Here is a 14,363-nt window from a genome sequence, read left to right as displayed (position 1 = left end):
AAAATGTATATTGTCATGTGATCCCTCACACAATGGACCTTACATTCAGGAAAATTACAATTTTCTGGTTTTAGGAAATATACTGTTACACGCTATGTATCTTTTCTGTATAGTCCTTTATATAAAGTTCTTTAAAGGACTTCTTTTTTTCCCCAAAACAGCTGGGGAAGAGGTGGCTGAACATAACATACACTTAGGGCCCTATTACACGGAACGATAATCGGCCGAATTGGCCCGATTCTGCCGATTATCGCTTTGTGTAATAAATGCAACGATCAGCCGATGACAACGATCATCGGCTGATCGTTGATATAGGTTAGAACCTATTTTTGTCGGGGCGCCGACCGCGCACCGCTGCGTGTAATAGTGGTGCACGAGCGGCGACTAACGATATACATTACCCATTTACGTTCCAGGGCTGCTCCTGCCGTCCGCTTCTCCCGGGGTCCCGCGAGCGCTCTAACTTCACTTCGGCCTGTCAGCTGATAGGCCGCTCAGCCAATCACAGGCCGCGGCGGTCCCGGCCTGTGATTGGCTGAGTGGCCTATCAGCTGACAGGCCGATGTGAAGCTAGAGCGCGCGCGGGACCACGGGAGAAACGGACGGCAGGAGCAGCCCTGGAACTTGGATGGGTAATGTATGCCAGTTTAGCAAGGGCTGCAAGGACATCGGTAACGATGTCCTTGCAGCTCTTGCTAAAACTTTTATCGGGCTGTGTAATAGGCCCAGTAAACGAGCGACGATCTAGCAGATCGGTGCTCGTTTACAGGTATTATCAGGCCCTGCTCGGCCCATGTAATACCACCCTTAGGGTGGTATTACACGGGCCGAGCAGGGCCCGATAATACCTGTACACGAGCACCGATCTGCTAGATCGTCGCTCGTTTACTGGGCCTATTACACAGCCCGATAATCGCTTAACAAGAGCTGCAAGGACATCGTTACCGATGTCCTTGCAGCCCTTGCTAAACTGGCATACATTACCCATCCACGTTCCAGGGCTGCTCCTGCCATCCGCTTCTCCCGGGGTCCCGTGCGCGCTCTAGCTTCACAGCGGCCTGTCAGCTGGTAGGCCGCTAAGCCATCACAGGCCGGGACCGCCGCGGCCTGTGATTGGCTCAGCGGCCTATCAGCTGACAGGCCTCTGTGAAGCTAGAGCGCGCGGGACCCCGGGAGAAGCGGACGGCAGGAGCAGCCCTGGAACGAGGATGGGTAATGTATATCGTTAGTCGCCGGCCATGCACCACTATTACACGCAGCGGTGTGCGGTCGGCGTCCGACGAAAATAGGGTCTAACCTATATCAACGATCAGCGGATGATCGTTGTCATCAGCTGATCGTGGCATTTATTACACGGAGCAATAATCGGCCGAATCGGGCCAATTCGGACGATTATCGTTCCGTGTAATAGGGCCCTAAGTGTATGTTATGTTCAGCCACCTCTTCCCAGCTGTTTTGGGGAAAAAAAAAAGAAGTGGCGGCTGAGCAGCTGATGACGCGGCCGGCACTCGGGAAGATTGGAGGTGTTCGGGCCGGCCGGACGAAGATGACGTTTGGCACAAGATGGCGGACGCGTGTCGGCACGGATCAGGTATGTATAATGCACTACACTTCCGGGTACACGGGTGGGGGTGGTGGGACACGGGGAAGGGGGCCATTCACAGACATAACATACATTACAAAGTTGTATAACTTTGTAATGTGTGTTATTCTGTGAATAATTTGTTACCGCCGCACTACCCCTTTAAGCGCTCGTTTAGCAAACAACAAGCAATGAATTTTTTTTTCTCTTAAATGTTTAGACGCTTAGATAAGTCACTTTGAAAAGTTAATTCGGTCATAATTGCAATCGTAAATATGATCAGCATTGCGTTCGTATCTATACTGTAACAATCGTAGTTGCATTCGTATCTATGTACTGTGAACAATCAGTGTTAACACTGAAAGACTTGAGAGGGGTTAACAATGATTTTGATGTCTGCTCAAAAGATGCGATCAACATACAAACATATTTGTTTGTTGTTTGATCGTTGCCGCATTTACACCAGTAGATCAGCCTATATGTTGCAGTGAAATGACAGAATCAGGGATTTGATCAAATCCCAGGAAATGATAAAATGACCATGCGATTCCATCATTTCCTTAAGGATTTGATCAAATCACTGACCCCTTTCAGGGAAATGATGGAATGAACTCTATCATTTCCCCCTGCGACATAGAATTTGCTTGCCGTATCGCCTCTCTGCTCTGCTTCATGTTCCCCTGCTACACACCTCCTGCTCCCCCAGGCTGTCCACTCTGCTCCCGTCCACCCCGTCGCCATATGCCTGCCGGGAGGTGTGGCGCTCTGCTCCCCATCCGCCCCTGCTGCCATATGGTGTGCCCCTCTGCTCCCTGTCTGGCTCGTCACTACACGCCTGCCGGGGAGGTGTGCCGCTCTGCTCCCCGTCCGGCTCGCCACTATATGCCTGCCGGGGAGGTGTGCCGCTCTGCTCCCCGTACGCCTCGCCACTATATGCCTGCCGGGAAGGTGTGCCGCTCCACTCCCTGGCAGTCATTTTTTTTATTATTATTTATTTTTTACATTAAAGGGACTATCCAGCAATACAACAAAATGCCCACTTTCTTCCAGAGACAGCACCACTCTTGTCTACAGTTTGGGTGGGGTATTGCAATTGAAGTGAACGGAGCTAAATTGCAAACCACACCGTAGCTTGCAACAAGAGTGGTGCTGTCTCTGGAAGAAAGTGGCCGTGTTTTTACAGAGCTGGATAACCTCTTTAACTGACAGCAGTAAGGGGCAACCCAGCCTTGTTCTGCTGCCATCACTGGCTGTGTTGAGAACATCAGGGCTAAAGATGGGCAGCTACAATTTGCACCACTTTCTAACAAATCTGTAACTCTGTTAGGCCGCAGGAGGCATTGCTGCCTCTGCTAAACCTTAACTATGGATGTGAAAAGAAGGTGGTCTCTTTTTCTATTAATTTTCTATTAGGTTAAACAAAGCTTACAAGGGTTTTCCAACAGCACAAGCGTTATATACATTTGATGTAAATGATTGATGATGAAATGATAAAGGGCCCAACTGCCTGGGGCCCTGCATGCCCTCTCTCAAGAGTGGCAGTCGGCCATGGGTGCCATCCCTGCATTAAAATCTTTGAGATTGACAGATATAACGTAGTAGAGTTTGTTTGTCCCATAGACTTAGAATGGAGCTGCAGGGAACATGCTTGGCCACCTACCTATTCAGACAGACATATATATATATATATATATATACACATACATATACATACATACATATATACACACTCACCGGCCACTTTATTAGGTACACCATGCTAGTAACGGGTTGGACCCCCTTTTTCCTTCAGAACTGCCTCAATTCTTCGTGGCATAGATACAACAAGGTGCTGGAAGCTTCCTCAGAGATTTTGGTCGATATTGACATGATGGCATCACACAGTTGCCGCAGATTTGTCGGCTGCACATCCATGATGCGAATCTCCCGTTCCACCACATCCCAAAGATGCTCTATTGGATTGAGATCTGGTGACTGGGGAGGCCATTTGAGTACAGTGAACTCATTGTCATGTTCAAGAAACCAGTCTGAGATGATTCTAGCTTTATGACATGGCGCATTATCCTGCTGAAAGTAGCCATCAGATGTTGGGTATATTGTGGTCATAAAGGGATGGACATGGTCAGCAACAATACTCAGGTAGGCTGTGGCGTTGCAACGATGCTCAATTGGTACCAAGGGGCCCAAAGAGTGCCAAGAAAATATTCCCCACACCATGACACCACCACCACCAGCCTGAACCGTTGATACAAGGCAGGATGGATCCAAGCTTTCATGTTGTTGACGCCAAATTCTGACCCTACCATCCGAATGTTGCAGCAGAAATCGAGACTCACCAGACCAGGCATCGTTTTTCCAATCTTCTACTGTCCAATTTCGATGAGCTTGTGCAAATTGTAGCCTCAGTTTCCTGTTCTTAGCTGAAAGGAGTGGCACCCGGTGTGGTCTTCTGCTGCTGTAGCCCATCTGCCTCAAAGTTGGACGTACTGTGCGTTCAGAGATGCTCTTCTGCCTACCTTGGTTGTAACGGTTGGCTATTTGAGTCACTGTTGCCTTTCTATCAGCTCGAACCAGTCTGCCCATTCTCCTCTGACCTCTGGCATCAACAAGGCATTTCCACCCACAGAACTGCCGCTCACTGGATGTTTTTTCTTTTTCGGACCATTCTCTGTAAACCCTAGAGATGGTTGTGCGTGAAAATCCCAGTAGATCATCAGTTTCTGAAATACTCAGACCAGCCCTTCTGGCACCAACAACCATGCCACGTTCAAAGGCACTCAAATCACCTTTCTTCCCCATACTGATGCTCGGTTTGAACTGCAGGAGATTGTCTTGACCATGTCTACATGCCTAAACGCACTGAGTTGCCGCCATGTGATTGGCTGATTAGAAATTAAGTGGTAACGTGCAGTTGGACAGGTGTACCTAATAAAGTGGCCGGTGAGTGAGTGAGTGTATATATATATATATATATATATATATATATATATATATATATATATATATATATATATATATATATATATACCCCAATTCTCCACATTCCATGTGGAAACTGGGTCAGGTGGCCATACAAGGGAACTGATCCACATCTACCACTGCGGTATGAGACTGCGTTCACACTTCTGTCAGACATTCTGTTTATTTTTCAGGATCGGAGCAACTAAAAATAAATACTGCAAGTAGTTCAGGGGAGAAGGGCACAATCTCAATCGCTGTGGAATCTGTTGGCTCTATACAAATAATAAATTATAATTATTACTTTTATTATTATTATGTATTATTATTTGTATTATGTCCCAATTTAACTATTCATTGACCTTAATGGATTATTATTTATTTATAAAGCTCCCTAAATTCCAGAGCACTATACAAGCGATGGGGGAAACAAACAGGAACAATACAAGATCAAAACACATTACATGAAGGCAAATGGCAGACTGGTACATGGGGGAAGAGGACCCTGCCAGCGAGGGTTCAATCTATAAATGGATCTGCAGAAAATCAGCAAGTGTGCAACTACTTTGTCTGCAGATCCATTCAAGTTAATAGGAAGCAAAATCCACAGATTTAAAAGAGAATCAGTCAGCAGCAACTTACAACTTTTGACACTGTTAGATCAAGGAGACACATGGAACATTTCATAGAGACCAGTGCCCCCGCAGTGCTGCAAGTTCTTAAGTCTCCATTCTCTCCTCCTTTATGTACCCTGCTTGGGACTTTCAATCAAGTCCGGACAGGGCTAGGAAGGGGAGCAAGGAGGCGTTCCAGATGGCAGCATCGGGAGCTTGGGAATAAAAGCATTTTTTACAGTATGAAAGTACCATGTGTCTCCTTGATTCAACAGCTAACAGTGTCAGCAGTTTGGAAGCTGAATTGCAGCTGACAGATTCCCTTCAAGAAAAATGCTTGGGTATAAGAATAGAAGGATGTGCCTACAATCATAAGGGAGTCTGAGAAATGTCTCATTTTATTATGCTGTATAAAAACCAGCAATCGCAAGGAAAGAGGATCACCACTACACTATCGCTTCCGACTTCAGTTCAAGTGAAAACACTAAAAATAAGCATAGTTTATTTCCTGCGGGTCTCCCTGGTGTGAGCATACAAAATACACAACTCCACCATACCACAACCGATTGCTACTACATTGTGCTGCATGCCTGCAGTCACCACCATCACACATACAAGCAGCATATGTGTGACCAGAAGCAGGGAGCATACACGCAGCTCGCTGGTCTCATCTGTCCCTCCCGACCAACCAGCTCTGTCACACATAGTGCTCAAGTCTTAGGTTCTTGGCTTTGTGCTCCGATATCCATCATAAACCACCACTGGCTGCTGATATATAATGCTGCTATATAGATGTAGATAGATTCTCCTGATAGTAGAAGTGGTGAAGGGCCATGAATGGAGTTATTCTGCAATGGTGTGGGATATGTCTACCTAGTGTCTGAGAGGTCCAGGGGTGGTGACACCTGCTGTCTGCTGTGGTTGATACACTTTGAGACAGTTAAGGTCAGCACCAAACTTGGAAGGGTTTCCCAAGACTCCCTATCCTCAGCATAGACCAGGAATCTCATCAGCAGGGTACCGATTTATCAGCATTGGGGGGCCAGGATGGAAGCTGCACTGCAGTAACCAGGCACAGCCACTACTCAATGAATGGAGTCATCCACTTCTTGCCCGATCACTGTGTACGTGCCAATGCCGCAAACCTGCCGTTCAGACACAGACAGTCTATGCTGACGACAAAACATTAAAAACCACTTTACCTGCTGTAGCCCATGCTCCCACGACTAATGGCAATATAGCAGCTAGCACCCTCTACTCTAGCTAAACTGTCATTGCTTATTAAGGCTCTGACCAAGCTCGGAGGAGTACTAGCTGTGTGGGTGGAAGGAACTCTGCTGGATTCATGCATCAGTTGTGGTAATACGGAGCATATATCACCACCACAATGCTGTGGGGAGGCACCATAGGTGGCAAGCAGAGTGTTTATAGCTCTGTATTATGGAGCCCATGGGCTGTAGTGTATCACACGTACACCACTCTGCCATCTATGCAATACCTTAGAATAGTTACACACAGCAGTTGTCTATTTACCACTGTAGTTCTGATGCTGTTTTTGAGCCAAAGCCAGAACTACAGGACATGGGAGACCTTGTCTGACAGTGCTCCCTAACTTCCTTTTATCATGTAGGAACCCCCCCCCCCCCCAAAGTAAAAAAACAAACAAACAAACAGATTCTCACCCCGAGTAACCCCTACTAAAAGTAGTTTACAAGGATCTGAGAGGCGTTTCCATCCGGCTGGCACAAAGGAACTACAAGCTGCCGGACGAGGGGCATCCATGCTTCTGACAACAATTTTATAGAGGTAGAAATGATAATGATTGAGGAATAATAGTGTTAATATAACACAGCCGGTGCTGCACCGTAATGTGTGGGCAGACATAGCATATAAGAGGTACTCACATCTGGGACATGTATGGAGTATCTACAGGATATGTCACATTTGTTTTACAGATGCAGGTACTAGAGGTGGGACATGCATCTATCCTGAGAATGGGAAGCCCCTTTGCTAGTGTTGAGTGAACCGGTCAGAATGTTCGGGTTCTGCAATGTTATCCGAATGCACAGTGTTTGATTCCCTGTGGCTGCAGAAGTTGGATGCCACCCTAGGGCTGCCAGGAAAGCATAGGTACAGCTATAGGCCAGGACTCCCTAGGGCCGCATCCAACTTCTGCAGCAGCAGAGAATCAAATGCTGAGCTTTCACATAACACTACAGAACCCCAACATTCTGACAGCCATGTTTTTGCCATCTAGGCCACTGCACTCAGGCTGGATGGGGTCTGGACACATTAGGTGCACACGCAGTTTTACACTGGTGTCATTACTGGCATTCAACCAGCAGCTAATCCCCTATATACACGCTCACTTCGCTCAGCATGCATGTGTTTTTAGTGTGGGGGAGCCAGACTCCTCTGACAATGACATATCTCTAAGGCATGTACACAATGTACACCTCCAACATGTGCTGGATGCGTCAAGAGACTTCTAGAAACCACAGAAGTGGCGTAAAAAGAGCCTAAGGTTAAAAAAAAGGGATCAGATGTGGCAGTTCAACATGTCCAATGCTTCTCTCTCAATTACATAATCTGATATTCTGTTAGGAGCCCCCCCCCCCCCAAATGTTCAGCCGGTTGGGACCACTCTTTTCTAATAAGTATAGGGGGGTCCTTACACAACTCACGGTGGATGTGTGTGGTGCTGTTTGCATTTGGACACATAAGATGTTATATAACCCCCCCCCCCCCCCTTGGATCTGTCACCACAAGAGAATCAATTTGTGAGACGTTTGGGCTGTGCTGAACTTAAAACAAAAAAATATATATTTTTAATGGGTTGGTGTCTTGGTGCACAAATCCACCAACTACCAAAATGAAGTGGGAGAAGAGCTTAGCTATGTGCTTCACTCCCCAACTCGCTGCAGGAAACAAACACTATACACGTCTTTGGAGCCCATCTTATGAAGTGTGCTTCTCCGGCTCATTCTTTTTATCGATGGGTCGAGATTTTTATGCCCAAACCCCCAACTAAACTATCGCAGTGCCTTTATGACATGTGAAAAAGTATTTTACTTTAAATGACATTGACACTAGTGTTCTTAAAAGTCCTTATGACTGGTCACAAGTTTTAATCAGACTCCCAAGTGCCAAGACCCCCCAAGCGATTAGAAATTGCTGAGACAAACTTCATTTCCTGCCTTGCTGCTGACTTTGGCTCATTGGGGGACACAGGCTTAATTATAAGCCTATGGTACTCAGCAGCGAGCTGGGGAGTGAAGTGCACAGTTGAGAGCTTCTCCTGGCCATGTCTAGAGAATTTTAACTCATTTCCAGGACCCTGTCCAATCAAAACTTGTAACATGTCAAAAAGTTTCTTTTAAACGCAGTGACGTTTAAATTACATAATATATAGTGCTATATAATTTATTTAAATAGACGCTGTGGGAGAGCAGAAAGCTGATGTCAGGCCCGGGAGGGCAGTATCAGAGTCATTGAACACCCCATTCACACTCTGCACTAAGGGCATCAGACCGCTCTTTCATACCACAGATATTTTGCAGTAATCAACCAGATTTAATATGTCTCTGCAGGGCAGTCCATGAAGACTATCAGGTTTTATATTGCTGCAATTCTGGAAATAACTTGTGGCTAAGAATAAATGGTTATCACGCCGACCACCTTCACCCTGCTCAATATCGGCTGCACGGGCAGATCAGAAACCTACGTCTGTTTTCAGACAAGTTACCGAAATAAAAGGTAATTCACAGAAACCTTGCGTACATGATAAGAATGACAAAAAGAGGGAAGTCACAAACGTTTATTATTAGGAAGTGGAGCCAATGCTCACAGAAAAGGGAACCATCGCTTTATACGTCACAATAACACTGCACGAAACAGCGACAGGGTGTAATGTGTGATAAGGGTATGATAGTGGCACCGATAGACGGGGATACAGCTTACCACCTATTATGTGGCCTAAGCTGCTGTTCCCCAAACTCCAGCTCTGTAGCGGTTACACCCTACAAACAATATCCTGTCCATACAAACGTCAGGTGATGAGACCCCCATTAATGTCTCCAAGCAAAAGCCCCCGATTAAGCTACAGTAGAGTTCCCTAACCAGTCTCTCTGAAAAAAATGACATTTCCCATCATGCCGAGAGGCTTTGGCTGGAGGGAGTAGTAGCTATGCAACAGCTAGAGAGCCACAGGTTGGGAAGCACTGAGCAGCGATCTAGCAGGCGGCTCTAGGCTACAGTCAGGACTTCTTCTGCACGCACTATTTTTTCTGGACGTCTTTGTGGATCAATAGAGGAGAGAACGTATATCTGGAGATACAGCAAGCATCCGATTACAGAACCCCAATGATCCGTATGACGCCGCAGGATTAGTTGTAATATATTAATACCAATACCCTCCAGCCATATAACTCATGGCAGAGCGGAGGGGGATGTATTAGCGGAGAAGTGAGCGGTCCCATAGGGGGCACATCTATGGTAACTGCCTAAAGAACTCTCTCATTCCCACAGCAACCAATCACAGCGCAGCTTTTAGGTATACTACGCAGGACACCCAATAAAAGCTGCACTGTGATTGGCTGCTCCAAGCAATGTTAAATGCTGTCAGTGGATTGTTGGCTCCAGTTCACACTTCTTGTACATTGTGTGTAAACTAGAAGGACTAGGACCATGAGAGCAGTAGGCTGGCTGTAAGGACTGGTAACCGCTCAGTGTGCATTGGGATCTGGCATTAGCACATACAGGAGAAGAAAACCCACCTTATCCATCAGTTTCCAGCATTTCTCCACCGTCTTCCGGTCCACTGCCCCAGGCTGAGCAGCTGGGTGGTGGTGATGCGGCTGGAAAGCGTCTTTTACAAGGCCGATGAGCCCTCCACCTTTCCGCATATTAGTCGCCATGGTAAAGGAGTAGAAGGGAGGTTATTGCTACCGGAGAGCACCGCGGCTCCCGGACAGGGCCCTCCCAGAGTACGCCGGGTAGGGAGGGGAGATGACTCTCCCGGGGCCGTGCACAGCGCCGCCGCCGTCACTTCCGCCTCTCATGTGAAGGCAGCGCATACACTGCTGGCCAAAAGAATGAGTTCGCAGACAAAGCCCCGCCCACGTCCCTGCTGAGGGAACAGAGACATCTGATTGGATGAATTATTCTCAGCCGCCGCATGCGCAGTATAGTGTACTTTAAACTTTTGGCAGCCATAGTGAGTGTGGGCAATTGGTGTGGAGGAATCGTTCAGCTGTCCGCCCACGCTGCTCAGTGTGGCCTGTCTGCTGTAGCGATGTGCTGGGGGCGAATCCAGGGGGGCTCATGTCCTGGAACACTAATGAGAACTGACATGAGTGTCTGTGGGCAGATGCAGCTAGCTGTGTGAGCCGGCAATGCTGGAGCCCTGTGTTATCCACACCAATGGGATTCCTGGCCTTTAGAGCTGAGGAAAGGTTAGAGGGGCTGCACACAGTATGTTGTGGGACATACTAAAAAGAATGAAAGAAAGGGGAAAGATGAAAAATATAGAGTATATAGTGGAGTGTGGAGTATATAGTGGAATGGTCAGGATATATGTGGAGTATATAGTGGAATGAGCAGAATATACGTGGAGTATATAGTGGAATGAGCAGGATATATGTGGGGTATATAGTGGAATGAGCAGGATATATGTGGAGTATATAGTGGAATGAGCAGAATATACGTGGAGTATATAGTGGAATGAGCAGGATATACGTGGGGTATATAGTGGAATGAGCAGGATATATGTGGGGTATATAGTGGAATGAGCAGGATATACGTGGGGTATATAGTGGAATGAGCAGGATATACGTGGGGTATATAGTGGAATGAGCAGGATATACGTGGGGTATATAGTGGAATGAGCTGGATATATGTGGAGTATATAGTGGAATGAGCTGGATATATGTGGAGTATATAGTGGAATGAGCTGGATATATGTGGAGTTTATAGTGGAATGAGCAGGATATATGTGGGGTATATAGTGGAATGAGCAGGATATACGTGGGGTATATAGTGGAATGAGCAGGATATACGTGGGGTATATAGTGGAATGAGCAGGATATACGTGGGGTATATGGTGGAATGAGCAGGATATACGTGGGGTATATAGTGGAATGAGCAGGATATACGTGGAGTATATAGTGGAATGAGCAGGATATACGTGGGGTATATAGTGGAATGAGCAGGATATACGTGGGGTATATAGTGGAATGAGCAGGATATACGTGGGGTATATAGTGGAATGAGCAGGATATACGTGGGGTATATAGTGGAATGAGCAGGATATACGTGGGGTATATAGTGGAATGAGCAGGATATACGTGGGGTATATAGTGGAATGAGCAGGATATACGTGGGGTATATGGTGGAATGAGCCGAATATATGTGGAGTATATAGTGGAATGAGCAGGATATATGTGGAGTATATAGTGGAATGAGCAGGATATATATGAAGTGTATAGTGGAATGAGCAGGATATATATGTAGCGTATAGTGGAATGAGCTGGATATATGTGGAGTATATAGTGGAATGAGCTGGATATATGTGGAGTATATAGTGGAATGAGCAGGATATATGTGGAGTATATAGTGGAATGAGCAGGATATATCTGTAGTGTACAGTGGAATGAGCTGGATATATGTGGAGTATATAGTGGAATGAGCTGGATATATGTGGAGTATATAGTGGAATGAGCAGGATATACGTGGGGTATATAGTGGAAAGAGCAGGATATACGTGGGGTATATAGTGGAATGAGCTGGATATATGTGGAGTATATAGTGGAATGAGCAGGATATACGTGGGGTATATAGTGGAATGAGCAGGATATACGTGGGGTATATAGTGGAATGAGCAGGATATACGTGGGGTATATAGTGGAATGAGCAGGATATATGTGGAGTATATAGTGGAATGAGCAGGATATATCTGTAGTGTATAGTGGAATGAGCAGGATATATATGTAGTGTATAGTGGAATGAGCTGGATATATGTGGAGTATATAGTGGAATGAGCAGGATATACGTGGGGTATATAGTGGAATGAGCAGGATATACGTGGGGTATATAGTGGAATGAGCAGGATAAACGTGGGGTATATAGTGGAATGAGCAGGATATACGTGGCGTATATAGTGGAATGAGCAGGATATATCTGTAGTGTATAGTGGAATGAGCAGGATATATATGTAGTGTATAGTGGAATGAGCTGGATATATGTGGAGTATATAGTGGAATGGTCAGGATATATGTGGGGTATATAGTGGAATGAGCAGGATATACGTGGGGTATATAGTGGAATGAGCAGGATATACGTGGGGTATATAGTGGAATGAGCCGAATATATGTGGAGTATATAGTGGAATGAGCAGGATATATATGGAGTATATAGTGGAATGAGCAGGATATATATGTAGTGTATAGTGGAATGAGCAGGATATATATGGAGTATATAGTGGAATGAGCAGGATATATATGTAGTGTATAGTGGAATGAGCAGGATATATATGTAGTGTATAGTGGAATGAGCTGGATATATGTGGAATGAGCAGGATATATCTGTAGTGTATAGTGGAATGAGCAGGATATATCTGTAGTGTATAGTGGAATGAACAGGATAAATCAGTAGTGTATAGTGGAATGAACCGAATATATTAGGGCTGGGTTCACACTACGTATATTTCAGTCAGTATTGTGGTCCTCATATTGCAACCAAAACCAGGAGTGCATTAAAAACACAGAAAGGATCTGTTCACACAATGTTGAAATTGAGTGGATGGCCGCCATATAACAGTAAATAACGGCCATTATTTCAATATAACAGCCGTTGTTTTAAAATAACAGCAAATATTTGACATTAAATGGCGGCCATCCACTCAATTTCAACATTGTGTGAACAGATACTTTCTGTGTTTTTAATCCACTCCTGGTTTTGGTTGCAATATGAGGACCACAATACTGACTGAAATATACGTAGTGTGAACCCAGCCTAGTACTGTATAGTGGAATGAACAGGCTATATGTGTAGTCTATAGTGGAATGAACAGGATATATCAGTACTGTATAGTAGAAAGAACGTATATACCATAGAAACAAACCTCTAATACTTTTCCTGTGCCTGATAGACCTGGAATTAATAGGATATTTGTGTAGTTTATAGTGGAATTAAATATATTCCAAGGAAAGCGATACCCATTATTTTGCCATGTCTTTACACATCTGGAACGCACACATTTAAATGGGAACTCTGGGTTATGCATTTTTTTTAATATGGCTGGGGAAGGGATGGATTTAAAAAAAAAATGCTGATACCCACACCGGTCTCCATCCCTGGCTTCTTCCTGGTCTAAGACTGGACCTGGAGCATGACGTAGCAGGCCTGCCCAGACATTCAGTGGCAGCACAATATACACTGAATCCACTATGGACTGAAGATTTCTGTTCATTCAAGGTCTACCAGGCACAGGAAAAATAATACACATCTGTTACTTTGGAATATACAATCATTTCACTATACACTACACATATATCCTGTTCATTCCACTATAGACCAGTGCTTCTCAAACTTTTTCTACTGGAGCCTCACTCAACAGACCAAGGCAATGCCTGGGCCTCACCAGACTGACCAAGAGGGAGCCTGGGCCTCACTATCTGTGGTGAAAGTCCATTTAAAAGCTGAAATAATGCTAGGGCCGCCATTCATAGTCTCCCAAGCTCTATATGCTAATGAAGCAAGTACAAAATAAATTAATGATGTTGCTAAAATGGAGATATTTGCAAACAGCAAAAGGACTGTACAGATCATAGTTACTTTGTGAAAACTGGCTCCTCAGTTGGGCCTCACCAACAACTAGGGGGCGGCTCACTGGTGAAGCCCACCTCACAGTTTGAGAAGCACTGCTATAGACTACAGTTATATCCTGTTTATTCCACTATACACTACAGATATATCCTGTTCATTCCACTATACACTACAGATATATCCTGTTCATTCCACTATACACTACAGATGTATCCTGTTCATTCCACTATACATTACAGATATATCCTGCTCATTCTACTATACACTATGGATATATTGTGTTCATTCCACTATACACTACAGATACATCCAGTTCATTCGACTATACACTACATATATATCCAGTTCATTCCACTATACACTACAGATATATCCTGTTCATTCTG

At 45.2% G+C, this 14,363-nt stretch overlaps 1 protein-coding gene across 1 annotated transcript in view; it reads right to left on the bottom strand.

Moving 5' to 3' along the window:
- The window catches only part of CBL (Cbl proto-oncogene), a 42,293-nt gene extending 32,092 nt beyond the window's left edge, over window positions 1-10,201 (bottom strand). The window contains exon 1 of the mRNA XM_069947545.1: window positions 9,930-10,201. Coding sequence (XP_069803646.1) covers window positions 9,930-10,070 — 141 coding nt within the window. The 5' untranslated portion in view covers window positions 10,071-10,201. The remainder of the gene's footprint in view (window positions 1-9,929) is intronic.
- Between the last annotated feature and the right edge of the window lie 4,162 nt (window positions 10,202-14,363).

Source organism: Dendropsophus ebraccatus, chromosome 12 (genome assembly GCF_027789765.1).
Source record: "Dendropsophus ebraccatus isolate aDenEbr1 chromosome 12, aDenEbr1.pat, whole genome shotgun sequence".
In the NCBI taxonomy this organism is placed as follows: Eukaryota; Metazoa; Chordata; class Amphibia; order Anura; family Hylidae; genus Dendropsophus; species Dendropsophus ebraccatus.
Note: the sequence above shows the minus strand (reverse complement) of the source record. Positions and strands in the feature narration are given on the sequence as shown.